This window comes from Chroicocephalus ridibundus, chromosome 2 (genome assembly GCF_963924245.1).
Source record: "Chroicocephalus ridibundus chromosome 2, bChrRid1.1, whole genome shotgun sequence".
Lineage (NCBI taxonomy): Eukaryota > Metazoa > Chordata > Aves > Charadriiformes > Laridae > Chroicocephalus > Chroicocephalus ridibundus.
In genome coordinates this window covers 62,748,143-62,775,360 of record NC_086285.1, presented here as the reverse complement: position 1 = coordinate 62,775,360, position 27,218 = coordinate 62,748,143, and the positions used below count along the sequence as shown (strand labels likewise).

General features: G+C 39.5%; 1 protein-coding gene across 17 annotated transcripts in view; it reads right to left on the bottom strand.

Annotated features, from left to right (window-relative positions):
• Window positions 1-27,218, bottom strand: part of TNS3 (tensin 3) — a 221,061-nt gene that overhangs the window by 140,177 nt on the left and 53,666 nt on the right. For 8 of the 17 annotated variants that reach the window (XM_063325678.1, XM_063325677.1, XM_063325680.1 and 5 more), the window contains 3 exons: window positions 20,411-20,522; window positions 20,130-20,177; window positions 6,738-6,775 (listed from right to left, as the gene is read on the bottom strand). In XM_063325678.1, the coding sequence (XP_063181748.1) occupies window positions 6,738-6,775; window positions 20,130-20,177; window positions 20,411-20,522 (198 nt within the window). Of the gene's footprint in view, window positions 1-837; window positions 858-6,737; window positions 6,776-7,048; window positions 7,167-20,129; window positions 20,178-20,410; window positions 20,523-27,218 lie in introns of those variants that run through there. The other 9 variants (XM_063325681.1, XM_063325682.1, XM_063325694.1 and 6 more) reach the window with 5 other exon arrangements.

Genomic DNA, 27,218 nt, shown 5'->3' with positions numbered 1-27,218 from the left:
ACAAGCTGTACACAGGCCTATTGTACCTCAGAATTCTGCACCTTTAACGCATATGTTGGTGTGATTTCTCAGGGTTTCAGTCTGTTTCCAACATCTGAGCAATGGTGATAAGAACTAGAGGCATTATGGCTCCCCTGGTCACAAATAGCACCACACAGTCAATGATATCAGAAGTTTTAGGAGACAGCTGCAGACTTACTGCAGAGGTCACTGAAACTCACAGGTTTCACTGCTTTCAGTGTGCCTGTAATACGTGGGACTGATAGATGCCCATAGAATCATAGAATTGTCTAGGTTGGAAAGGACCATTAAGATCATTGAGTCCAACCATAAACCCTAACACTGACAAAAACCTTCACTAAACCATACCACTAAGCACTATCTTTTAAATATCTCCAGGGATGACGATTCCATCACTTCCCTGGGTAACCTGTTCCAATGCTTGATAACCCTTTCAGTGTAAAATTTTTCCCTAATATTTAATCTAAACATCCCGTGGTGCAACCTGAGGCCATTTCTTCTTGTCCTGTCACCTGTTACTTGGAAGAAGACACCAACCCCCAGCTCTCTACAACCTCCTTTCAGGTAGCTGTAGAGAGCAATAAGGTCTCCCCTCAGCCTCCTTCTCTCCAGGCTAAAGAACCCCAGCTCCCTCAGCTGTTCCTCAAAAGACTTGCTCTCCAGACACCTCACCAGCTTCGTGGCCCTTCTCTGGACACGCTCCAGCACCTCAGTGTCTTTTTTGTAGTGAGGGGCCCAAAACTGGACACAGTACTCGAGGTGCAGCCTCACCAGTGCCAAGTACAGGGGAATGATCACTTCCGTAGTCCTACTTACCACATAATTCCTGATACAGGCCAGGATGCTGTTGGCCGCCTTGGCCACCTGGGCACACTGCTAGCTCACATTCATCTGGCTGTCCACCAACACCCCCAGGTCCTTTTCTGCCAGCCAGCTCTCTCGCCACTCTTCCCCAAGCTTGTGACACTGCATGGGGTTGTTGTGACCCAAGTGGAGGACCTGGCACTTGACCTTGTTGAACCTTGTACCATTGGCCTTGGCCCATCGATCCAGCCTGTCCCGATCCCTCTGCAACGCCTTTCTACCCTCAAAAGCAGATCGACACTCCCACCTAACTTGGTGTTGTCTGCAAATGTACTGAGGGTGCACTCAATCCCCTCGTCCAGATCATTGATAAAGATATTAAAGAGAAGTGGCCCCAATACTGAGCCCTGGGGAACACCATTTGATCAAATGAAAGTATTGAAGGTAACACGAAAGCAATATTTAAACCATAAATTTAGGTTAAAATATGGGGGGGGGGGGGGGGGGGGCAGGGAATTTTGTTCTTAACACATATTACAGAGAAGAGGGAGATGTGGCAGAGGAGGAGTGCTCCAGAAGGCAGCAATGCCAGTCTTTTCTACTTGACATCACAGAAAGATATGAAGGCAGTAGTCACACGTCAGGCTTGTTGGTAAAGTAAGGAGTTTTGGGTTTGTTTGCTTTTTGTTTTACTTCCCTATAGTTGAAAACCATCCATCTGCAGTATGACTCGCCATCTCACTAAGACCAGTTTAATGCATAAATGACAAGAAGGAAAGATAGCTCTTTAAATCAGGCAATCCAAAGATATGTACAGCAATTTAGCCCAGGCGTGGTTTCAGTCAGTGATAAAGGTCTGCAAGAGTCATGTCAAAGAAGCAGAGTGACCTCTCCAGCAGGAAGTTTCCAGAAATCCTTTGGAAAAACTGTTCAGTAAGCAAAAGGAGGCCACAGCAACCCAAAGGACTGAGAACCAAGGAGGAATCTTCCACTTTCCCACCAAAACGTATTCTCATGTTGTAAAGAAGGGGTCCCTCTACAAGGCTCTAGTTTGCCCATTTTTGAGATTGAGAGCACTTCATTGGAGGCAGACAGGAAGGCACTGGAAATGCCTGAATTTTATTACAGTACTTCTGACCTTCTTGTATCACAATCCTGACTTTTATAATCCTCTGGTCATTTTAACAAATTTCCCTCGTCTCAAAATATATTAAAACAAAGTCTTGAATGTGCACACTCCAAATATACCTTTAAGTTTCCAGCTATTTAGAAAAGAGATAATGCAACAAAAGGTTATAGAATGCTCTCCCTATGACAGACTTAAATACATATTTTTAATCATCAAAACTAGCTCTCCCAAATGGATGGTTTTCACTATGACTGAATTTGCTTTAACTGTGGGAGGTATTTTAAATGTCTTCTTCAGCAAGACAGAAAAAGACAAGGGAAGCAGCCTTTTAGAAATGATTACTAGTAGAATACTATGAAATGTCATGTTATCACACAGAAGTAGTAAAAGCAAATTCTAATGAAGCTTAGACTTTTCAGCTTGCTGATACAAAACAGTCAAGACTACTTCTGTGATGGAGCTCATAAGCTTTCAAACACATAGTACTCACTCTTTCATTCTATGTTCCACAAAATTATGGTTATTCATGACGATGTCTATAACACAGTTTCCATTCTTCCATCAAGTCAGTGAGGCAACTCCTTGCAATCTAAGGCTGAGGTGGCTCCAACTTTGAGATGCAATATTGCAGTTCCTAGGAGCATGCATTCTTCATCAAAAGCTCCATCAAAAGCAATATAGTATGACATGGCAATGGTGAAAAATGCTATACATCATTGGGACGTTTTGCCTGCTACCCAATTACAGCCACTGCTGATGTTCAGAGTACCCTTCAAGATGTTGCTATTGCCTTTAGACATAACAGTAGATGCAAAAACAATGCCTCTTGCGTAAAAGCTAAGAGCATCATGTACAGTAAGCGTAAACAACTTTTTATAACAGTAACTCACAAAGCATGGAGTGGTTTATTTTTGTAAGCTACTTGATTCCCATTTTCCAGAGACAAATGTGGCATGGGCTATATAATTCAACCTAAGAAAGCATTCCCGGCAGCAGCAATGTAAAATGCATCCCACTTTAAAAGGCTGACAAATGCCTTTCTACCCCTCTCAAAAAAAAAAAAAAAAAAGTTACACAGCAAGTCTGTGTGAGATGTCCTGTATCTACACGGAAGGGAGCAGACCTAGCCAGAAAACAACTGGACCAGTAAAGAGGTCCTTCACCAAATCACCCAAAACAGGCCAGGGCAGGGGAGGAAAAAAAAGAAACAAAACCATCCCCAACTCTCCTAAAACGTTCTAAGATTTTCCAGTGAAAAGTTCACATCTGTCACAAAAATGTAATCTATACATAGTTTGGTGGTGAACAAAGAAAAGCAGAAATTGATTTGTTTCCTTCCCTCACTAACATTATCTTATCCTCTTTTCCCCTTGCCAACAGCTAGATTTATTTTTAAAAGAAAGTCAGCAAGGAAACAAACAAACCTTGGATTTGTACATGTACCAGCTGGGTCTTGCACAACATAGCCAGCTATCTGAAACAGTAAGTCTAAATGAGAGTTCTTATCTAAAAACACTAGCACACATTAAAATACTTTTTCATTTTTGGAAAGCCCCAGCAAATTAACTGCCAATTACAAAACGCTCCAGCACAGCGCTTCTGCTACTTAAACAATGCAAGGTTTATGCCCATAAAAAGCAATTTCAAGTCATCATGTCCCTCAGTAGCTTACAGTTCTGGTTGAAACTGAAGGTTTATTCATTACACACTTCATTACAGTGATATTATATCTAACAGAGGGCAAAATATTTTGCAGACAGGAGGATCTGTAAAATACCACTCCTGGGTACAATCAGGAAAAATCTGAACATCCCATTGAGCTGCAAATGTCAGTTACAAGACTTACACAGTAACCCCCTGGACTTCAACTGCAAACATTTTTATTCTAGCCCAATGCCAGGCTGCACTAAAAGGGCTGCATGCACGGTGATAACAACATGCTAAACGCTGCCTATGAAGAAAAAAAAATAAATCCTTGAAGTCTTCAGCCTTATTGAATGTGTTTGGATTTACGGATTCCCACAAAAATGTGTCAGTCACAGAGGTTTGTTCACACAGTTGTCTCCTGGAAACAACATGACACAAGTTTTCATTTTAGTCCTTGACTCCCCCTGCCCAAAACGTGAGAGAATTAAGAACAACTCATACTGAAATTAAAAACAAAACAAAGCACACAAAACAGCACAGCACAAAATCAAACTCATGTGAACCCATATGAGAAGCAAAGTTGCCACTACTTGGTCCACTACTGGTCATGATAGTTTTAATCTATACTTTCAACAGTGCCATGTTAACTAAGGTGTAAAAGTTGACAGTACTCTGCTGATCTCAGCAAAGCAAATCTTTTCCAGGTTGCTCAATTATTTTTAAAAATAAAAGAGCTTTACTTCAAATATAAATTTAAAATAACAATGTGATGATTGACAAACCCTGGGCATTCAGGTGAAGTTTGTGGTATTCCGTTTGTGTCTCTTCCTCCAAAACTGCCTTTATTTTTCTGAGAAAGTTTGACACATTATCTGTAGTGCTTGAAATGCAACTGACTGTAAGTATGAAACAAAGTTAGAAAGTTCAAGAGAAACACTATGTTTAAACTGTCACTACCAAAGTAGCAGCCATCTCTCTAAAAAGAAATATACATTTTGACATCTTTGCAGAAGCAGATCTGGCTTCTGCTCTAATTTTGCATTGTTTTAAACATTCAAAGAGGAATTCTTTCCACCCTTTTGCATACACATGCTGAACTCCCTCAATAGCAAGCTGATGCAGCATGCAAATCAGATAGAAAAAGAAAGAAATAATTATCACCCTCAAAAAGAGAGTTTGAGAAACAGTAACATCTAAGATTTAGTTGCTTCCCTTTCCAAACTGACCAAGTATCACTGTGAACACACTAGGCCAACCTTCACACCAATTTCAGTGCAGTAATGGAAGAAAGAGTAGAGACCAGACACTAGCAGGAACACAGTAACCTTGGAAACCTCTCTTCAAATTAAGAAAAAAAAAAACACAACAACAAAAAAAACGTGCTGAAAGTACCTCACCACCACCGTGAAAAGCCCAGCCCAGTGCTTACTCGCTTCTGCTAAAGGTCTTTACCCTGGTTTCACCTAATTAATGGAACCAGTAATCTAACAAGATGGACTAGGGTGCACTTAAGTTAAAGTCAATTAACTTTAGAGGGGTTTTTCCAATTGCCTTGCCTGGAACTACAAGTCAAACCTCATTCTTACAGTGCTAACGGAAGTCAAGAGGTGCTCCTTTAAATACTTTACTCTAGCAATGAACAATAAGTAGCGTCCTGCAATCAGGACATACTGTGCACTGCACACAGAGTGCGAAGTCACCACCCTGCTGTTCACGTAACTTCAGTGCAATACAGAGGAGCCAAAAGTGAAGAACTTTTAAACAGAAAGTCTTCTTTCAAATCTTTCTTAAAAAAAAATATGAAAGAAAGCCAAGTGTGCACATTTGAGATTAGGATTTAAACTAAACTCCTGATACAGAAGGCATAAAAGTAAAAACAGAAGCAGAGAGGAAAATCTGCAAAACAAAAATTAGATTCAGTATTCTTAAGATAAAAAAGGACTGAAGGCAAAATATTTGGGTTGCGGGGCTGGTTGGTGTTTTGTTCTGGTTTGTTTTGGGTTTTTTTCTTTTTTTCATTTGGACATCATTTACACAAGTTGTAGGAAGACATGAAACTAATTCACAATCACAAATGAAATACTAATAAGAATGCACTGTCCGTTGCTTACTTCTGAACAGTTAATTGAGCTGTTTAAAAGACGGACCAGGATGCACTAATGTTAAATTCAGATAATGGTGAATTTCTGATGAAGTTCAGGGGACGTTCCAGTTACAAGGAATTACAGCGCATTACATTAGACCTCTATTTATACAGAAGCCAGATTGGAAGAAGCGGGGGGGCAGGCGGGGGGGGGGAGTACCTCACATACACACATATGCAAACAAGGCAACTTACACAGACAAATGCATACGAGAGAGGAAACACGAGCATGTGTATCTGTAGCACCTATCCAAGCAAATCTACTAATGTTATCAACAAATCAGATTCTTCCCCACGGACACTGGTAGAATTCCATCTTGCAAGTGCTATTTGGAGAACCAAAGCTACTGAGCTAAGAGGGATCAATTACACCGTCTGGTCTAATAAAAAGTACTTCTTTGTACTAAACTGTTTCCCTTCTACTTCTAGACCACCACTGCTATAGTACTGTTATTAATCATTATTGAATGTTTATAGTTGATGAAACCTTCAAAAGGTAATACGTTACTGGAATTTTGAGTGAAAACGGTACTTGCGCATTTGAAAATTGTTCTGTTACGTGGTATAATGAATAAATGCAGAATTTTATTTTTTCATGAAATAAGATGATAGAGTACATGCAGTAGCAATTAAGTTTACAATTGACATTATTACCTTCTGAAAGTCTTTGATTTACACAAATCTAGGAGTGGGGAAATTTTAAGTCATCCAAGACCATGAAGTACTGATCTCACCTTGTATGAAAAGGACTCTGATTTTAAAAACTAACAAAAATCAACTAATGAAACTGAACTGGGTGCAGATGTTTTAACTACATAGGGACCTGGTTTTTAATAATGGCAAGAGCAATACCCTAGCAAAAAAAATTACTGTTTTCTGACAGCTAGGCACCTGATTTAATAATCATCTTACTTAGTTGATAAAGCTTTTGCATTCTCAACTTCAAATACATGTGGATCAACAGCACGAAGGGAGGCAAATAAATATGCTTACCTTTTCTTCACATTTCCTGTGGCAGGCATATTTGCAAACTAAAACAAAAGCAAATAAAACATACAAGTTAAAGAGTGGGTGGATTCTCCCCTCCCGTTCTTTAGATCAGCTTTCTGCTAGAGATCTGGCCAAACTCAAGTCCGTATATATAGAAGCATTTACATACTTAAAAACAAAATGAAAAACCCTATAAAGAAATGCATTTAGTTTTTACCCATTCCTCTTAATTACAGCAATGTTATCACGTGCTTTCCATCAGCTTATGGTAACATATGTCTGGTTAAACCTGGGCTGATTATCCTAACACCTACCTTTACAGCTTCACATGCACCAGAAGCGTTACCACCTAAATAACACATATAGTAAGATCAAATGGTTCCCAGTGTAACCTGTGATTCTTGGTCATATCAGCAGTTCCAGAGACCTAAGAAAAGCAGGGTGACTTCAAACTCACAAGCAACCGCGACTGTTCAGATTTTAATTTCTGATTGTGAAATACAGTTTACACAGTGGTGCAAACATTACTGCCAAGAGGTAAGCACTTTATGTCCTTTGAACTCCTGCTGACCTAAGAGCAGGAAAGGATGAATCGTACTAGCAAGTTTAGATTCAGAAAACAGCACTTAACTTAAAAAGTAGCCAGATGAGCAGTGATGTAACTATGACGCAACAGTATAATACAGCGGGAATCTGACAAAGGCTGGTTTTAATAGATTTTCCATTGATATGCACTTTCTTCTTTACTCTGAAATTTGCTTTTTTTCCATGCAATATCTATCCTTCGGGTACTGTGAGCCAAACTGTATTTTAAATTCAGGAAAAATTTCTTTATTCAATCTCCAAAATCAGTAAGACGCAGCATAGCACAGAGGTTTAGCTGGAAGATTAACTGAGGCCTAACCTTAGACCGCTGAAGCTGAAAGCCATGCTCATTTCTCAGTGCTTCTACCAAGAAAAAGACATTCTACAGCGTGACCCAACAGGAAAGATGTAACTACCAAGATGCAAGGTCAGCAGATACACAACCATGTCCATTTCAGATTTAAGTGCATGCATCGACTGCTGAATGAAAAACCCTCATGCTCCAGTCACTTCTCAGGAAAGAAAAAAAAAAAAAAAAAAGCAAGGCTTACTGACCCATTTTCTTATGCAATCTTGTAAGTGCTATGTTTACTTGTTTTCCCCAGGCATAAGGTAGGAACAAGTTCTTTGTTCATAGTCCTTCACAGGATCAAGATTCTAAAAATTTATTAGTGTTCCCACAAATACACTGCTCTAACTATTAGCATTGGTAATGATCCATAATCACATACCACTTACAAACGCTATCAACCTTAAAGCAAATGGAAGATGTTTTTTAATCCATGAGGAAAAACTTTGTTTTCTTGCGTGACAGCGTGGGGGATGCCTAGATTCATTAAGTGACTTCGTGCACCGAGACTGCATATTTATTAGAATCTGTATTTTAAGTCAGCACGATTAGCTTTGACTTTGCAAAAGGCTAACAGATGCTCTAAAAATATACATGCATACTGTCTGTTTCTTCTATAAGCTACTTTGAGATCTCCTGCAAAATGGTGAAACAGACAAACAAAAAAAAAAAAAAGAGAGAGACAATCACAAAAAGTAAAGAATAAACAGTAAACCTGTCAGGAAGCCCTGATATTACAGATAAGGTTCTCATCATCTTTACTAATGCTTAAGCCTGAATTTCAGGGGGGGTGGGGGGTGCGGGGGGGCAAGATGAAACACAAAACAAAACCAGATTTGATTCCATGACAACTTCCGTGATTTTGCTGCTGGCTCATGCAAAACCAGATCATGAATGTCACCAACAATACACAAAATCTTTACTGAAGACATAGGTAACAGTAAATGCAGCCACTGAATTTTTTCAATTTCCATGTACATAAGAAGTCAGAGTTTGCTGCTCTTGTGTAACACAACAGTACAGTCTTTCCTGGAAAGAAACCACCGAAGTCCGATGTGAGTTTAGCCTGAATAGCAACAACAAGGCCGAGTCTTTCATCAGCATCCTATTCAAACTCATAAACAACACAGAAATATAGCATACAAACTCCATATATACTTAAAGGGAAAACACTTTACTAACAAAGCATTGCTATATTATTTATGAGATTCAAAGGAAACAAAGACTAAAGCCTCAAAAGATAATTAGCCATATACACATCAGGCAAAGCTCTCTTACCGAAACAAATCATGTATTTTTTCAGGTATTTGAATCTATAACATTCTGAGGATAGAAATTGGATTCATTCATAAACACAGCTTCACTCCTCCTCAGCATCCAGAAATACCCTATTCATATCTAAATCCAGCACGTTCATGTATTAGACTTGAGTTAAGTCATTACCTTTTCTCCCTCACTGCCTACTAAAGCTGAATACGATAATAAAACTGGACAGAAGTAAGCACTCCGAAATGAGATCACTGACTGTCCAAAAGCTGGGAGCAAACAAAGCATTCCTTTGTGCTCAGAAGCAGAAAGGTGATTCTCCCCCTTCCCTCTTGAGTGAATGTCAAACTGCTCATTGCATGTGTTGCTCCTAAAAGGCACACCAGATACATCCCAACAACAGGAACAGATCCGCAAGTGTAACAGATCCAAACACCAATTCACTTTTCTTTACAGGTCGGAATTTCACTAGTAGACCAAATCTTTGCCCAGAACAACAAAACTTAAAATTACTTTGATGGACCGTTCTTGGCATTTACCAAATACTTGAGTTTTCAAACCATTTTGCAAGATGTATGTATGTCCCACTGAGGTACAGCAAGTGTCACAATTGTTCATTTGCATTATCTTTTTATGTATATAAAAATCTACGTAAGTATATGTGTGTGTATAAACATTTGCAAATATATATACACGTTTGAACATATGTACACAAATATATACATGCATATGTACACATATACATGCACTCCAGAAACCACAGAAGCCTTGTTAGTAGTAAACATACAACGACTTGCTAAAACCAGTTGTAAAAAAAAAAAAAAAAAAAAAAAAAAAAAAAAAAAAAAGGCTGTTAGCATCGAACATTGCTTAGGAATTAACAGCTGCTTGGAAGAAAGTATACCTTGGATCACTAACCTAACCAATTATCAATCTCTAGATGATAACTCCTACGAACAATTTTATTGCTATATGTTAGAGTCGTGAGAATAAACTTCAAGTTTGTGTTTAAAGTACAGAGAGAGTTAAAGTCAGAGTATTTTTAAACTAATTCGCCCTTCTATTTTTTTGACTGCTATTTCCCATACCCTCCATCCCTTCTCCAGAAGGAAGGGATAAAAAAAAAAAATTGAAAAAAAATTTCTATATATACACAGACACATGGAGCGGGAGGGAGGTACAAGCATCAGCAGCATTTGAAAGAAAGGGAGGTATCAAGAAAATACCATAAATTGGATATGAGGAAGCATGCAGGCTCATAGAGCAAGAGTGAATGGAATAAGGGCCATGCTGCAGCAGCCACAACGCTCTAAGCATCTGAGCATAGCAGAGTTAATGGAGAGAAGTATCACACTGCCTTTCCAGGTACATCCTTTTACAATGCAATTCATATGGTTTTCTCCACTGTATCTGCTGACATCACGAACAGTGAGAGATCCCTTCACCAACACTATCAAATTAACCACTCACCCACACAGAAAAATCAATTTGCTTGATATTTCCTTACTTAGAATTCATTTTGCCACGGCTAATGCTACTACCTCACAGAACTATCCTGCCTGGGTGGTTGTACCAAGGCTGGTTTTGTCTCAGCCCAAGCATTTACAGTACTTGCAAAGAGATGGATTACCTCAATCATTAGATTGCCAGAGAGAGTGAATCACATTTCTATACACTAGCTGTTTTTAAGGAAAGCCTGGAATAGTAGAGAAATGCACTTTCAGAAAATTTTAAAGGCCAAAAAAAGCAGTATGATACCACAATCATGCAATGCCTTTTCAGCGCAATAAACATGCAATGCAAAAACCTATGAAAAATTGAGCACACTCACATACATGCAACTTACAGTTAAAAGATCTCAACAAGCAGCTTTGACCGAATGCTAGCATTCTTCAGGAAAAGCTTACGACTAAGATAGCACTCAGCTCTTTTCAGGACTACAGCCCAAGTGTATTTGAATTTAATTGTGCCTCAAACAGTCCGGAGGACTTAATGTCACACCCAGCAAGGCTACTTCAGTTCTTCAACCGAACAGCTGAATGTCTGCATCCCACACATCAGCTCTCATCAAATACCAGACTTTCCAAATTCGTGTTTAAGGATTCTGGCATCAGTTCCAAGAACAACTGTCCCAAGCTGTCTGGCAATGAAACGGAGGCCAAGCCATATTTAGTCAATTTACTACACTTCAAAACAGTTCCTAAACAATAGCTCTGAGAATCTATTTTTTTTAAAAGGAGGAGAAAGGGGGGAAAAAATAATTTCTTTGCATCAAAATGAAGATGTGCTAACTCCTGCAAGTTAGCAATACTGCTGACAGGGTAAAGACTGAAGAATAAGCATTGTGAATCGTATTTTTCATACTTGAGCTCCAAAATTTGTATGAAATGGAAGTTCTGCTTCTTACATTCATGCATTTTTAGATGCTCTTTGAAAACCAGTAGCAATGTACTTACAAAGTAAGAGAGTACTGCTATAAACTAACTGCAGAATTATTTATGGTTACCAGGACAAAGAGCTTAAGTTGTTCTCTGTGTGGTAAGGGCTAATCACCTTGTCACATTTTAGCATTTAACGGACATACAGTATGGCAATATATTCCATACAAATATTCTGTCACACCACACATGCAGCGAATATTAAAACATGACTAGTTCATAACAACAACCTCACGCTTAACCACAGCTTTTATCAAGTGACTCTCCACAGTGGTTTTTTGTGTGTTTGTTTTTAAACAACTATGTATGGCAAGAGTACAAACAACATCATTCAGAAATCCTCTTGGGGCAGAAACTTGTGTATAAGTAGAGAATCTAAGAGATGTAACTCAGTTTAATACCTCACTAATGCCTAAGAAAGATCACTTTCCCCAAAAGCATATACTATATAAACTCCTGATACTCCTTTTTAAATTCCCGGTGACAAATAATAAATTCAGACACTGAATCACAGGCCTAGCTGCTTGAAAGATGCTTTCTGTCTTTTCCTCAGCATCTCCAGCTCAGCTTCCCCAAAACAGACACATGCTATTACAGCTGTATTTTGACAATAATGGAAGACTCCTTGGTGATCTGCAACAAAACGTAATCTAAACCAAGCATATAAAATGATTTGTGTAATCAAGACTTAGTTTTTAGAGTTCCCAATTCCAATCTTCTCTTTCAATACCGTGGTAAGATGGGTGTCAGAGTGTCGCAGGACTGGTGAACCCTACCCATTTTAGTAGCTAGGCTAGTGTTACCACTACTGAACAACAACTCCCTCCTGGGGGAAGTGTTTTGCACAAAATCCCATGTCTATCATTGGTTCTAAAGAAAAGAAGTTTTCCTTGTTTTTTTCAGAAACCAAATCAAGGTGTTTTAACAAATGCATAGCAAGGCCACCACGACAGGGTCTTCTCCAGACAGAGCTTGGTACAGAAAGGCATCTATGTCCCAAATGGAGAGAACTGTGCAACTTGCTGGCCATTTATGTTTTGACAAGGGTTAAATAAAATTGTGATCAGATTATTAGAAAAAACTGTCAACACCACACTCACACTTTTCTGCTGACCTGTTACTACCAGCTCTGCAACAATTCAACTCAAGATTCAAAATGAAAGCAGTATGAAAAAACAGACACATGGAAGCTATTAACTGCTGTGTTAAAAATAAGATGGCATGCAGTTTTGCGTTGGGCAGATACCCTTGTGTGGAGTGTGGGGGAAGAGATGAAAATATTGGGCTTTAGCTGCAAAAGTAAACGCTCCTATGTTTAAGAAGTTATCAGAGTCACATGCCAAAGATGGAGCACGTCTAACAGACACACTACAGCAACAACATCTGCTGGTGCATTTCCTGTGCCTCAAACAATTTCCTAGATTTTCTATTGTTCTTTTTTCATATTCAGCCAACTATTGTCTCTTCATCTGAATATTGCTCCCAGCACTTCATGACAGGGACTGCAGACATTGTTTTTGAAGATGAAGGCTAAAAGACGGTTATGGGAAACTTGTGCAAAGCTTCAGCATTTTTTAATTTGGGTGGCTATACAAATAAAGAGTGTTGTGAATGAGCTTTCCCGCAGATGAAATATTCCACTTTCTGTTGCTGACAACAGCAGTGGAAAATCTTTACTAAGAGAAATGTATTTTGGCACTACTGCTCCAATAGTATGTCTGTTCTTTTCCTTTACTCCCATCTTCTTTCTCTCTTGGAGGAAGAATCACGACCACCAAGGTTTTTGGGGGGTTATTTTTGGTAGGTTTTTTTTTTTGTCTGTTTGTTTGTTTTTTCCCCTGTGGAATTTGTAGTCTACCATTTTAGCTGCAACTGAGATGCACCTGAGAACTGGGTGAGTTTTGTTTGTTTTTTGTTTAATTTGCCAGAGATGGTGGTACAAGGCCAGAACAATAGCACAGCGAAATTGTTTTCACATTTTTAAAAATAAATTACTTATACAGAAACTTTTTCTCAGCTTTTTAAGCTACACTTGCAAGTCAGGTAGGAAAAGATTAAACCTTAATCCGCAAGTTATTTTTAGACTTCCCCCTCCAGCTGTACAGACAAGCCAATGTTGCAACATTCCATCCACCAAACCATTTCAACCAGACTATGGTTTACTGTAGCCAGCAACCCACATGAAGCCAAAAAAATTGCTGGACTGTCTCCGGGTTTTTCTCACAGCTGCAAACAGTGCAAGAACTGTAAGATCTCAAAAGCTTGCATGCCTATGATGGATCTTGAAAACATACCCTGCACAAATTATGCTAAGAGCAAGGATCACAGAAAAATAAGGGACTGGCTTAAAATGGATGATCTTCAAAATAAGAAAGCCAATGTTGTTAAAAACTTGTTTATTATGCGGATAAGACCTAATGGGCCTGGTAGATTTTCATTCACAGCTGTTCTTAAGCTCCTACAGAAAACATAAGTGACAAAGACCTTCACCAGAAGGGAAAACAATATAGCCTACGCAAAGGAGTCATCAACACGATCCTTCAAGTACTTATACAGTTGTAGGCATGCTTTCCAAGGGTATTTTTTAAATCTGATTAATGACAATAGATGAGGACTCTGCATAAAATCAGCTAACAAATCCCCCTCTTGGCTATTTACGGGGTTCAGATCCTGAATGCATCTAAACGGAATTACGTTGGTAGCCCAGCTTTGTTTCTTGAACCTTTCTTCATGTTCCAGAACAAACTCTTCAGCACTACTTACAACAGATTTCTTCACCTCTCTCTTCTTTATTTAAACTTTATCTTTCCATACATTCTGTCTGTCTCCCACGGTAGTTCCCCCTCCCCACCCCCCTTGTTTTGAAGCCAATTGGAAGTGTGACAGCTGCATAAAGATTTACTTCGATGTTCCTTTCCCCACATGGCATATCGAGTTCATCACACTCAAATTATACACTCTAATGATGGTAGCATTTCATTTCAGATTTTTGGGTTAGACGAGAAAATTCTAACTTCAATTTACCATCAGGAATTTTGGATTCTCTTCAAGTGGGCTAAGTTTATAAAATTGCAGGTATACCAGATGACATAGGAGTCATTAGTTTTCCTGGAAAAATATGCAGAGGGGGACACATGGGATGACATTGACTTTGTGCCTTTTTTTTTTCCTTTTTAATTTATTAGCTGTAATGAACAGAACCTGTAGCTTTTTAGAAACCTTACTTGTTGGAACTTTAACTTTAAAATAAATTTTGTAACTACAGATCAAATTCTGCCATGATTAAGTTGGCCCTTATGAAATAAATAGGGTACTCATCTTTTCACTACAGACAACTTTCTGAAACGTTGTCTACTATCTGTGATGCAGTTCGGCTGCTATGAACATTAAACATTCCACTAGAGGTTTTTGCCTGGTGTATTTTTTATTTTTAAATTAGTAGGAACTTACCTTAGTGATTTCTGCCAAAATTCCTCCTCCCTCCCCCAGTTTCCTCTAGGAGTAACAACATGTCATCAAAGGATGTCAATTTTACAGCTTCTCTCAGCTCCAGAGAGGGCTGTGTTCAGTCAGGATGTTTATGTACCACTTGTGTAATGCCTACTAATTACAGTCTTCCTCTGTATCTCTGTATGCTCCAGTAAGCCTTTATTCATCCTTCCCTTTCATGTCTTTGCTGTTGTTATGCACATAGCTTCCATGTTTGGCTTCCTAAGCTCTGCACTGAAATATGAATGCGTAGCTTGTACAGCTGTGTTAATTAGAGTACATTTTCCTAATCTGGTGGAAGTTGCTATTTACTGTGTGCACCTTTTGTCTAGAGAAGAGGGTCCGACCTTCCCAGGCTTCTGGTGTCACAGATGGGCTACAGTCCACATTTCTTTCATCAGCCTCCTCCTCCCCAGAACAGTAGTACACTCTGTGTCACTCATGTCCATGTCAACATCCACCCATTTCTAAGGGGTTCCCAAAAAGGCTTCTCCAATGCCACTAGATCGATTCATGCAGCCTCCCTTGGACATCCTCCCAGATGCCTTTCACAAACAAGTCCGACAGTCAAATGAGGTTTCATAGCAAGAGCCTGGGTCCCTACCTAACCCAGCATTGCTTGGGCATTCCATGATCCCTCTTCCTCGGAGTTCACAGCAGCTACAAGCTATTAATCTGCTCTAGGCACAGCAACAGACCACGGTCCTTGGTCCTACAGCCTGCATAGCCTGGTTTACATGCAGCTGTCTGTCTGTCGTATTATCAAATCTTGGTTATAACTGAAGACATACAGTGCTAGCAAAAAAATTCTAGATCTCATTTTCTCACAAGTCCATATATCTTTTAAATTTGGAGGTAATTAGCAGTTAATTGCTTAAAAGAAATAGTAATATTTTCTGGCTTGTTTTTTTCATGCTGTTTCTTGACAAGCCTGAGCCATACATAGAAGATCATTACATCATTATAAGTCTTAAAAGTGTTAACTGAAGCAGTTATCTTAACCATCTTAAAACAGTCCCACAGAAGGCAATACAATTTGCTGGACTGGTGCTCAAGAAAACACGTACGCGTATAAACATCAGGCAGAAAGCAAGAGTGATATGATGAAAAACCCTTTTAATCTGATAATAGTCTTTCTATTCTCTGAAAGATCTCCCGTACTATAATATTAACATAACTACATGGCTATGCCTATTGCCATAATTAACCATAAGATGGTTATGCTTAGTTATGTTGAAGTAACCGTTAATATATATCTTATATATAACGTATTATAAGATCGATAGATGGATAGATCTCATAATACACCCAATATATGTGCCTAGTAATACAGGATCTTATTTCATGAGGATCACTCCATGGAAACCAGGGTGACACAAACATTCACACGCCACAAATACACACTACATTCTTTGCCATATAGAGTCAACTGTATCGCCACTGGCCAAAGCAGGACACGACACAAATTCCTTTGGCATTTCTAGCTTTCTAGTTTGTCAGCCAGAACTGTAACCACAGACATGCTTTGCACATTATTAAGCTACTAATATGTTATTGCTGAACTTAGCACTTACCAAAAGGTAGAGTATACAAAACCACCTGATATCAAAGATTACATATGCATATATTTACATACACAGTATGCACAAACAAGCCTTAAGAACGGTTTGTCAGCTCCAAATGAGTCTCAGTATAAGCTAACTACACAATGAGATTAAGTGGATCGCTAGCCCTGAACAGAAGCACAATCACAACCAAACTGGTGAATTTCAAAGGAAAATAGCAAACCTCATTAAGAAGAAAGAGAGCTCCAATTTTCTTCAAATCCTGATCTATCATCTCTAAGCAGCTGGAAGCTCTTGATTAAACACAGATAATGTAAACTGATGAGGAAATGTACTTTCCACTATCACTTCATGTTACATGCTCAAGGAAACAGTCCAGGACTTACAGTAAGCCAATCAACACTTGTGAGACCATGTGTTAACATGACTTACAAGACAGAAGTTGTTATACAGATTAATTTTAAGTAAAGAAGGTGCACTGTATATTCTTTGTTACATTCAGCTTGCATACAATACCATGTTAAGCATTTCTCTGCTGATGATTAGTACATGCTAATGTAATTTAACACCTCTTTGGCTAGCATTTACACATGATTCAAAACTCATATGTAGTCAAACCATCACGGAAAAAAAGCTTTCCAGAAAAATAAAAAAAACAAACAATGAGGAACTAAAATTCTACAAGCGCTCCTACTGGGACTGCTCAAACACATATTCCCAAAACCAACACATTCATGGCTAAATTAGATTAACAAAAAGATACTCAGTTCATTCAAAAACTATTAATTGCTTTCAAGTTCAAAATCTAGTTCATGGAATGCTTTGCATTGCATGTAAAGCCTCACTAGCAGCACCTATACATGTTAACTTAATTGTCAACTAGAGGGAAGGGGAGTTTCAGCAACACAAGTGTGTAATGTGTTTCAATTCTTCATACTTATTTCACCCATCAATGCCCTAGTAACTAGGAAATAATACCGCATTATTTAAAGTTACTCCAATTTCCCAAATCTGGTCTCCGTTTTTTAAATTGCCAGAAAAATAGGTTCTAGAGATTGGGAAGATTCAGAGCATCTAAAAAGCTCTCTGTTCTACACTAACAGTCATTTGATCACAACACAATAAAGATAAATCATAATTTTAAAAAGGAGCTTCCCCTTCTTCAAATCTGCCTTTCCCTTTTGCCACTGTTTTTTGTGGAGCTCGTTAAAAATAAATTCACTGTAACTGAGTATGCTTTACTGAGGTGAATTGGGACAGGGGACAGTTCAGGGACAAAGGGACATCATCATTCAAGCATACCTTTCAGTCAATCATTCATTTTTCAAAGAAAGCTTTTAGGCACTGCATTCAGACCTGACTACTAGCAAAGGACATGTTTTGCAAGACAGGTCTAAACAACATCCTCCCCCCAAAATGACTGCCACATACTAATGAAAACTTATCTAACCAACACAACACCCAGTTATGGCTTTTCCCCCCCCCTCTTACAAGAAGTAGATGATTCATTGCTAGATAAACAGCAAATACTATACAGTGACCAATCTGGAGCCTCTCCCCTCCCCTCATTTCTCTTGACATGTAACTTTCCTTTAACTGATAAAATATTATGGTCTGAAAGGAACCTGCAGTCTGTACAAAGAGCTATTATTTTCTGAGGAGAAACTGCTAAAAAGCAAGATTTTCTCACTAATACACAAGGGAACTTTATTTCCTCTTAACGAAAGGCTCTTCTTCTCCCTCCCTGCCCCCAGTGACAACTTGCTCACTTTCATATAGTAACATCAGTGAGAATTTACCAGAAGCAGCAGTACCAGGATTTGGCTCTGAAACAGCTGGTTTATTTTTCTTCGTATTAATAGAGTTTCACAGTACCAGGGTACATTTCAAGTACTGCAGTGTTGGCAAGGGAACAGACAACTTTTAGTTCTATCTTTTCCAAAACTCCGCTTTATAAAGCCCATGCTGTAAGTTAAAATACAAATGGGTTCTTATTAAATTGAAACTACTTGGAGTCATTCACTCTGTGCAACTCTTATTGCTTCCGTCACCCACGTAAGTATCAAGCAACTAACAATCAAAATGTACCAGCAGCAAAGAAGGATGGTGGGTCTGCCTGGTGCTCACATCAACAAAAGGAGCTATGTGATCCTATCAAGGGATTTCTTCTGAAAATTGCACCCAGAAACCTAGAGAAAATTATTCCCAGACTTTGATACAGACACAGATGCATCATAGCCACGCATGTATTGGTTTGGGGAGTGCGATGGAAGGAACCCAATAGGAGTGCTTGTAGAATTTTAGTTCCTCGGGTTTTTTTGTTTTTTCTTGAAAGCTTTTCTTCCTTGATGGTTTGAATACATGTGAATTTCGCTTTCTTCCTGATATTTTGAATCATGTATATAAACACTAGCCAAAGAGGCATTAAATTACATGGCATGTACTGTTAGTTTCTGTATTTGAACCAAAGCTATTACACATTTGGGCAAAAGGAAAACTTGCTCAGACTCAAACTAACATCTGACCTGTTTACAAGACATATGGCAAACCTCTTAGCACCTAGGTAAGCACGCTGACACAGCTTTTGCGAATGTGAGACTTCCACCTCTGGGCTGTGACAACTCAAATCCAGAGCAAACCGGCAAACATTTTTTCTGTTCCCATCCGCAAGGCCTTTCCCTTCAAAGTACTGATTCTGATCCTGGCTTTTTACACTGAACCTGATCAAGAGGGTCTTCAGGGAATTCCTTCACTAATCAGGCTTCCTCCCAGAAATACTATTTCTGCTAAGTTGAAAACAACTAAATCCTAAGAATTTTGGAACCAACCTCCAGAAGGGCAGACAGAAGAAATATGTTAAAGAAATACGTTAAAGAAATGCATACATAACTACCGTTCCAATGTTGATAGCTGAAAAAGTGAGGTATTTTACATTTAGCTGTTCATCCACAAAGTCCGCATCTTAGCTCAGGAAATAGCCACATTCCTTCCACATCCAAACCTCTCACCTCCCTCTTAAACCCTCAGTGGGTTCCAAAGGTGTCTGAAGAATATCAGAGGGAAGAGGAGGGAGAAAGAGATTCATCTAGAACTGGGAAGTGGTGCAAACACCTCTAAGTGAAAACCAGCAACTACACTTCAGATGAAGAGACAATAGCATTCTCTTACTTGGAGGTAAACCACGCATGCGGCAAGTAAAGAGACTGTTTTTATTAACATGAATAACAGGAGTTGAACATTAACCAGGCTAAACCAGTACAGGGGACTGAAACCCTTATGCCTGGGCAACTTTAAAAAAAAAAAAAAAAAAAAACCTATTGAGCTTTCCCAAGATTTAATTCCACCACAGGTATCCCATGGAGAAGAGGTAAGTACTCTCAATTCTAGACAGCAAGGGAAAAGAGTGAGGGAAAAGAGCAGCAAAGAGTAGGCGGCAATGTCGACAGGCAGCTCAGTTGCTGTGATCTGCACATTCAGGAGGATGATCTCTATTGTTTCTGTGAGTGATTAGACTGAAGGATTAAGGATTAGACAGAGCATAGTGCAACTGGAAAAGTTAAATAAAGAAATGGCTGCTCTTGTGATTTTTTGCAAATTAATGCAGAGAAAACCTTCATGCCTCAGTGAGTAAGGGTCACAGACTCCCTCATTTAGAGGCTGCATTCCAGAGACATCTTTCACCTGCTGTGCACACATCACTCACATGCTCCTCGGAGAGCCTCCACAGACATTGCCTTATTCTGGAACCTGCCTGAATAGCACAGTAATAAAAGCACATCGTTACACAAGTCCAATTACCTATAACAGCACCCCACTCCCCAACAAGAGCAGGGAAAATTATTGCACAAAGGAACGAAATAAACCGAGGTAACATTTATACTTAGTCCAGGGGGAATTCCAGAAACACGGATTCCTTGAAACTTTAACATTAATATAAAATTTATTTCCTTTATGCAGCAAGAAAGTAAACAGCACATCACTCACCTCTGCAGGAAATGCCTTGGCTATCAATTACTTGTTTGCAGATTCCACAAATTTTGGATTTCTTAAAAGACTTGCATTTGAAGGTGTGAGACCTTGAAGCTGTTTCTTGAGTCTGGAAATAAGGGGAATAACATCAGACCTTCCCTCAGCTTTTGAGCCATTCCTTTTAAGTGAAATATAGGTAATTTTAAATTAAACATAACAGTAGCGTGTCAACAGTATAACAGCAGTAAGTCAAAGTGCTCTTGCTCACTCCCTCATCCTCACTCTTATTCAATAACACGAGTTTTCCACTCTTAAGTGTGGGAAGCAACAGCGCGAGGAACCTCTCACAGACACTGCAAGACATTTTATATCATGACTTCAGAATCCACTCCATCACTTATCTTTTAAGAGGAACTAGAGAATAATCTCTATGATACGAATCAACAACCTCCTGATCTAAGGTCTTACCTACATAAAAGCTTGTGTTGGTTCAGCTTAAACTGGTTAAAAATAACTTAAGTAATGCTCTCAGTAGCCAGTTTAACTCATCTGGTGCAGAAGGCAGCTTGGGCTTTTCATTTAATAAATTAAAAGCATCCATGCAAACTGACTTTGGCACAGATTACTAACTTCAAAATCACTTTTGCTTCTTTCCTGGTTCCGGCGGGGACAGGGTTAATTCTCCCCAGGCTCCGGCAGGGGCAAAGGTATCCCATGCGGTGCGAGCCATGCCCAGTCTGGAGCCGGGAGCTGCCGGGGGAGGGGGCGGGAAGTCGCCGCTGGGAGCGGGCGGGGGCGCCCCGGCTGCGGCCGGTGAGCGGTGGTACCTCACCGTGTTTGTACCTTCCTCTGCCAGTGGCGTTGGTGGTGTTTTCTTCTGCCCTTTGCTGTGCTGCTAAACTGCCTTTGTCTCAGCCCACGAGTTTTGCCTTTTTCTTCCCATTCTTCCCCGGGGGGGGTGGGGTGTGAGAGAGCAGCAGGTGGTTCTTTGTTGCCGTCGGAGGCTGAACCACGACACCTGCGTCAGTACCCCAGGTTAATGTTTTTTCCACAGTGTGTCACAGTAACTGAAATATCATGTTAAAATATAATGCAATCTTGAAATTTCTAATTGGGGACAGAACTGCAAAAGTCAATACCATATATGTGATGGATACTATATGGCTTCTATAACTTAGGAAGCATTTAAGTAACAAACACAGCAGGTACCGCAAGCCTACGACAGAGTCAGCATCTCCTTTGGAAGGGTAAAACAACCTTCAGTTTCATTGGCAGACTTTTTTGGAAATATCAGTTACCTATTCAAAAACAAAGACCATATTCGCCAGACCATGGAAATCCCCAAATGATTCTTCATGTTCCTCATTGTCATTTCACGTTTTCACCTCACTGTCCCCTTAAACTCAGTACTGCAAACTGGCTTGCATTCAACGCTTCAACACCTGTGCAGAGCTTTAGCTGTCCAGAGGCAGAAAGCTATGCTTCCACACGCAGTCAGGCCAGGCCACCGCAGCACCAGGCTTCCGCCCATACCTCTGATGAGACGGTTTCCCAGCGTGGTGCAAAGCACAAGCCTATGGCAATAAGGTAACACGGGATTTCTTTGTGGCTTTGAGCAATTCACTATGCGGCTCCAGGCAAAATGCTTACTGTCCCCAAAAACACCTACAACACAGATGCTTTGCATGCACAAGAACGGTCATGAAAAGTTGATGTCACCTTCCAAGTACTGCTTCTACATGAGCCTACTCAAAACTCCAGAGGAGCCCCGAGGAACACAAAGGGCAGCGACTGACCACCCTGAGCAGCCCTGGCTGCCCTGAGGCTATGCTCACCAGTGGGGATGCACAGGCAGGCTGATCTTAGAACAGCTTCAGGAAACATTGTTCGTCTTACCCGCAGGGTAAAGCCAAGATAATTAACACACTTCCATAAACACTGTGGTAGAAATTACTTAGACTGAAGGAACAAAACTCACACTGGACTCTCAAGAAAATCTTTCCACCAGTATAGTGTATTAATCGGGAGAAATTAGTGAGAGGAATAGTAGAATAGCCCATGTCCTTGAAAGGCTGGAGCAGGGAAGGAAACACAGTTCACATTTATTTCTCAAGTAACTACAGTGCTTCATTAGACACTTTGATCCCTCACTGTAGAAGCTGAAGTCACAGATTCCCCTGTATCCCCCACTGCTGACATTTGCATCATGTTACTTCAGGTTAAATTGAAAGATGTTGTCAGAATTATGATTCATATTAAAAATAAAGCAAAAAGAAAAAATACAGCTGAACTCCAATGTTATGTAGGATCATACTTGACGGCAAATGGATCAAATTTATTACTTTCAAAAAAAACTCTGTCATGATTGGGTTTTTTGCATTTGAAAGTATGGGAGATGTTTTGTAAGAGACAGAGGTCCAGGAGGGAGGGAAAACATCATTACAGCCAGGTAATTCACCAATCTGATGTGAGCAGGTTCTACAACACAATGGGTTCGGGCATCGTGCCCAAATAGCTGAGAGTCCCTAATCTCCACAGCCTCTTCTGTGTAAAAAAAAATAAAAAAATAAAAAAAAACTCAGCAATGCCATCATCTTCATCAGTTGCTGCGGTTTCTCGGCTTTGTAGATACATAGGCAGAACACAGAATTCTCATTTTAGATTTTATCCACTCCTCTTCCCTGTAGAGTTCTACTTCTGGGTAAAGTTTATTGGACGCATCTGTGACTGTCTCTGAAAAGTAAAGTATCGCAGAGCTTGTAGTTTTGAAGAAATTCATGGATAAACTTCACAGAAAACTTATTCTGTATCTAGGCCTGCTTCTCCTTATTTCCTACCTCCCAAACAATTCTCTGCAAGCTTTGACACTTGCACTGTTCCAAAGCAAGATAACTGTCCCAAGAACTCACTGGAGTTTAGTGTAAGTATGTCTTGACATTAATTAATGAAGGAGTCAAACCTTCCATTTCATTTGTAATGTAAACATAAAGTAATTTTCCTCCGTGGAATTTTTGAAATATTCTGCAATGCAGCCTTTGCATCTGAATTTTAAAAAATGTGCAATTGTTGTTCGTTTTAAGTACATTCCACTGTGGGCTCTCCAAAGTAATTCAGTTAAACAGTTTGTTTAGTAGATTCAGTACTCATATCCATTTATACAAGAACCCTGCATGATCTACTGTGAAACCTAGAGGAGCCCAGACCAAGGTTTCTTTGTTGTCACCTGGTACAGCTCTTGTGGTTCTCCACTAAGGAAGATGCCAAGGAAAAATAAAAAAAAAAACAGAAAAAAAAATACGAAAGCAACCATGGCAGGCAACAAGCAATGCTACTTTCATGAGGCTCAAAACTGGAATCTAAACTGCATGTAATTGTTAGGAACAAAAACTGGAAGAAAACAATGCAGAACCACAGGTTACAGACTGATTTTTTTGCCCGAGGAAGAGGCTGTAATTATGTCTGGTCGCAGTTGCTAGCATTATGAAACTCTCTTTCGTTTACCACACAAGGAAATATTTTTGGCCATGCTCTGCTTTCTAAGGCACACAGAAATCTAATGAAGCTGAAACTTTATCCACGACTCACATCAATGTAACACAGCAGACTGTGTAAAGATTTACATAGGCATCCTCATCTATGATGAATTTCAAATACTACTTCATCACTGAGCACTTTCATTATGTATCAACATGCCACTCATCATCAGATAAAAAATTCACAGCAACTCTGCCAAAGACCTTTGCAACACATAACGTTTTGAGAAGAGAAAAGCAGTTTACACAAAAAAAACCAACCAGATTTCAATTAAGCCAGACTAAAGCACTCAAGATACGCAACCTGGTTTTTGGCAACACTGAAACAGCAGTTAAGTCTCCTTGGCAGAGACTTAACACTGGTTCATTACACCTACCGAAGAAGTATTCACAATGCTATTCCAAAATACCATATTACATCATAACAGTTAATTATTCAACAAACAACAGAACCAAGCAACATTTTTTTTTATTTCAACTCCATGTTTCCAACATGTGAACTGCAATTGTGATAATGGTTCTTCTTTAAAAAGACAGTCACAGGGCTTAGATCTTTTATCAAAGAATCAAGCAAATATTGTAAAATTAAACCTGTTCATATAATCTTCAAGAAAAGTGTATAACTATATTCACATACTTAAATGCCCAGTTAAAAAAAAAATATCAAACTTAGTCAATTATTTATTGCTTCTACGAAGTCATCCAGGCAGTGACTAAATTACGAGGAAATACAAGTCTCAACAAAAATAATTAAGACTTTTTAAATAAAATAGTTAATTCCAGATGTTACCCTATCTGGAGGGGAAAAAAAGCCAAAACCTGTTGGTACATTATTTCTGTACCTCCGAAATGTGCAACAATCCATGTCGGATATTCCAGAGAAGAGAAAGTTATAAACACACGTGCAAAGGCCCCATAAACTTTCTCTATGTCAGACTCTAGTCCTGCTGAATTATACATGGGCCATAGAAACCCTCTTAGCACAGCAGCAAAATCATATAAAGATATGTTTTGTTCACTTCCCGTCCACGTTCATGCACATATAATCCCTCTTCCCTATCCTCTCTCTAAATACAATACTGCAATTTCCTGGGGCTCTCTTTGTGCATTCTTCTACTATCCAAGTTAGCTTTAAATCCACTGGCTGTTATAATGGTTTTGACTATTATTTTAAATATATGGGAGGGAGAGGGTAGCAGCGTATTAGCAGAATAGGTATTTCACCACCTTTTATGGACTAGGGAAATGCCCACAGGGAATGTCCGAAAGAAAGCTCATACAAGGGATGACTGAAAGCAATCTTCATGAAAAGTCTAAGCCCCAGCTAAAAAATCCCTTCCAAAATTAAGCCATATATCTATTTCTGTAGGATTGCTCCAAAAATAAGTCACATGACTAAGGAAAAAACAGCACAGCTAGCTGAGGGGAATGCCAGGCAATTCACATCCTTTCAGCCCTATCTGAGACACAGCAATATCAGCTTTCTTTGAAAGATGGTTTCCACAGGATGCAGAGGTAACATAAGAGTAGAGCATTGGAACAAAAAACCTTATCGTCAGATAAATCTCTCTCCCCACTTTACAGTTTGAGGTTGGCCACCTCAAACTTTAAATAACAGACAGGAACTTTGTCATATTTGTTGTTTTGCCAGACAGTTTCAAGTCCTTCCCCTTATAATCTGGCTGAGATTTCAGTTCAGGAAACAATAGGTCCGGGTCTGCCTGGAGGTGGGTGACACTCACTGAAGAAAAACAGTGCCCAAGGGGGTCTGAATGCACGCCCATCAGCAGGCTCGACACTCCTTCCAGCAGGATGCAGGGACAGCAGCACACCTTCTGGAGAAAGGCAAGAAGGCTGCCTTTCTCTGGCCAAATCCTCACTGCTCTCCTTCGTCCCAATATCCCTAGGAATCAGTGGCCTGTAAAGAGCAGTGATTCATCCCCTCTCCTCCCAGCAGGGACAAACAGGGGAGCTTGTGCTAACTCCTGATTTGTAATGTAAAATAGCAGCAGATCTCACATTTTTCCATTTCATCAGTTCTTTGCATTATTATTTTTTTTTTTTCAACACCTTCATTTCTCCACTGCACATGAATCTGTATTGGTCTAAAAGCAATTAGGAGACAGATGGAAAGTCCATTAAGACAATCATTACTCCAGACACTGGGAAACTTGTCTTTTTCATCCTCATCTCATTGGCAAACCAACACTTTGTTCTGTGTGGGAAAATACTGTACAAAGGAAAATGCCTGAAAGCAGCAAAGGGCTATGTGCATCATGAAAGCTCAGTGTTTGTCAATGGCTTTTTTTTCTTTTTTTTTTTTTTGTTAAATGAACTGCCTTGACATCTCTGAGACTACAACACTGCTTTTATTACACGAAGATTGGAACTCCCACACATTCAGAGCTAGACATCTGAAGATTAGAATTCACGTCTTTAAATAACAGGGTGAAAAAAAGCTATTTCTGAATATACCTGGTTTGTCTTCAGCTCACAGAAAAAAAGCTGAAGGGCATAACAAAAGTAAAAATTCAGAGACATCAGGTATCTACCTTTGAAATGCTGACAGTTAAATTTTATTTCTTTTTGAAATCATCTTCACCTAGAATCTCTCATCAAATCTCTTCCCACTGCAGATGAATTCTTGCAGGTACACAAAAACATCAAGCAAAGTACATGGTTCTATGCAGATTTCCTCCCTCTGTCTTGATAGTCCCTAATGAACCTGTTTACAAAAGCAGCAAATGCACAAACCACTGCAGCAACGTACAACCTAATCCTCCTATGACATGACGCAGCTACGTACAAGGCCAAATACCAAAGAGCTACCCCAAGAGTTATGTCTCGTAATCAAAAAAAAAAAAAAAGACACCACACAAAAAACACACCACAACACACATACACAAAAAACCCCCACCAAACACACACACCAAAGAAACAACCATGAAAGTTACCAAAAATCTCCAAAGCAAGTGGAGAAAGGGAGAGCAGAAGTGAAAGAAGAGGTCAGACCCAGGCTAGAACAAGGACAGACAGCAGCAGCAGTGTGCCAGAACACTGACCAGGAAAAACAGCTGAGAGGGATGAAGATGCATGTCATTAAATCAGTCACTGAGAAATGGAAGAAATATTATTAATATTAACGCAGTGAAAAATGTTAGCAGTTTCACATAGAATATTTTACTACACAGCTTGAGCTTTCCCTCTGACCCTCACAATCCTGCTTTGAGGCAGGTGTGCCACACTAATACATAATCACTGTGGCACTGAGTTCATACAGGTATTCTGTT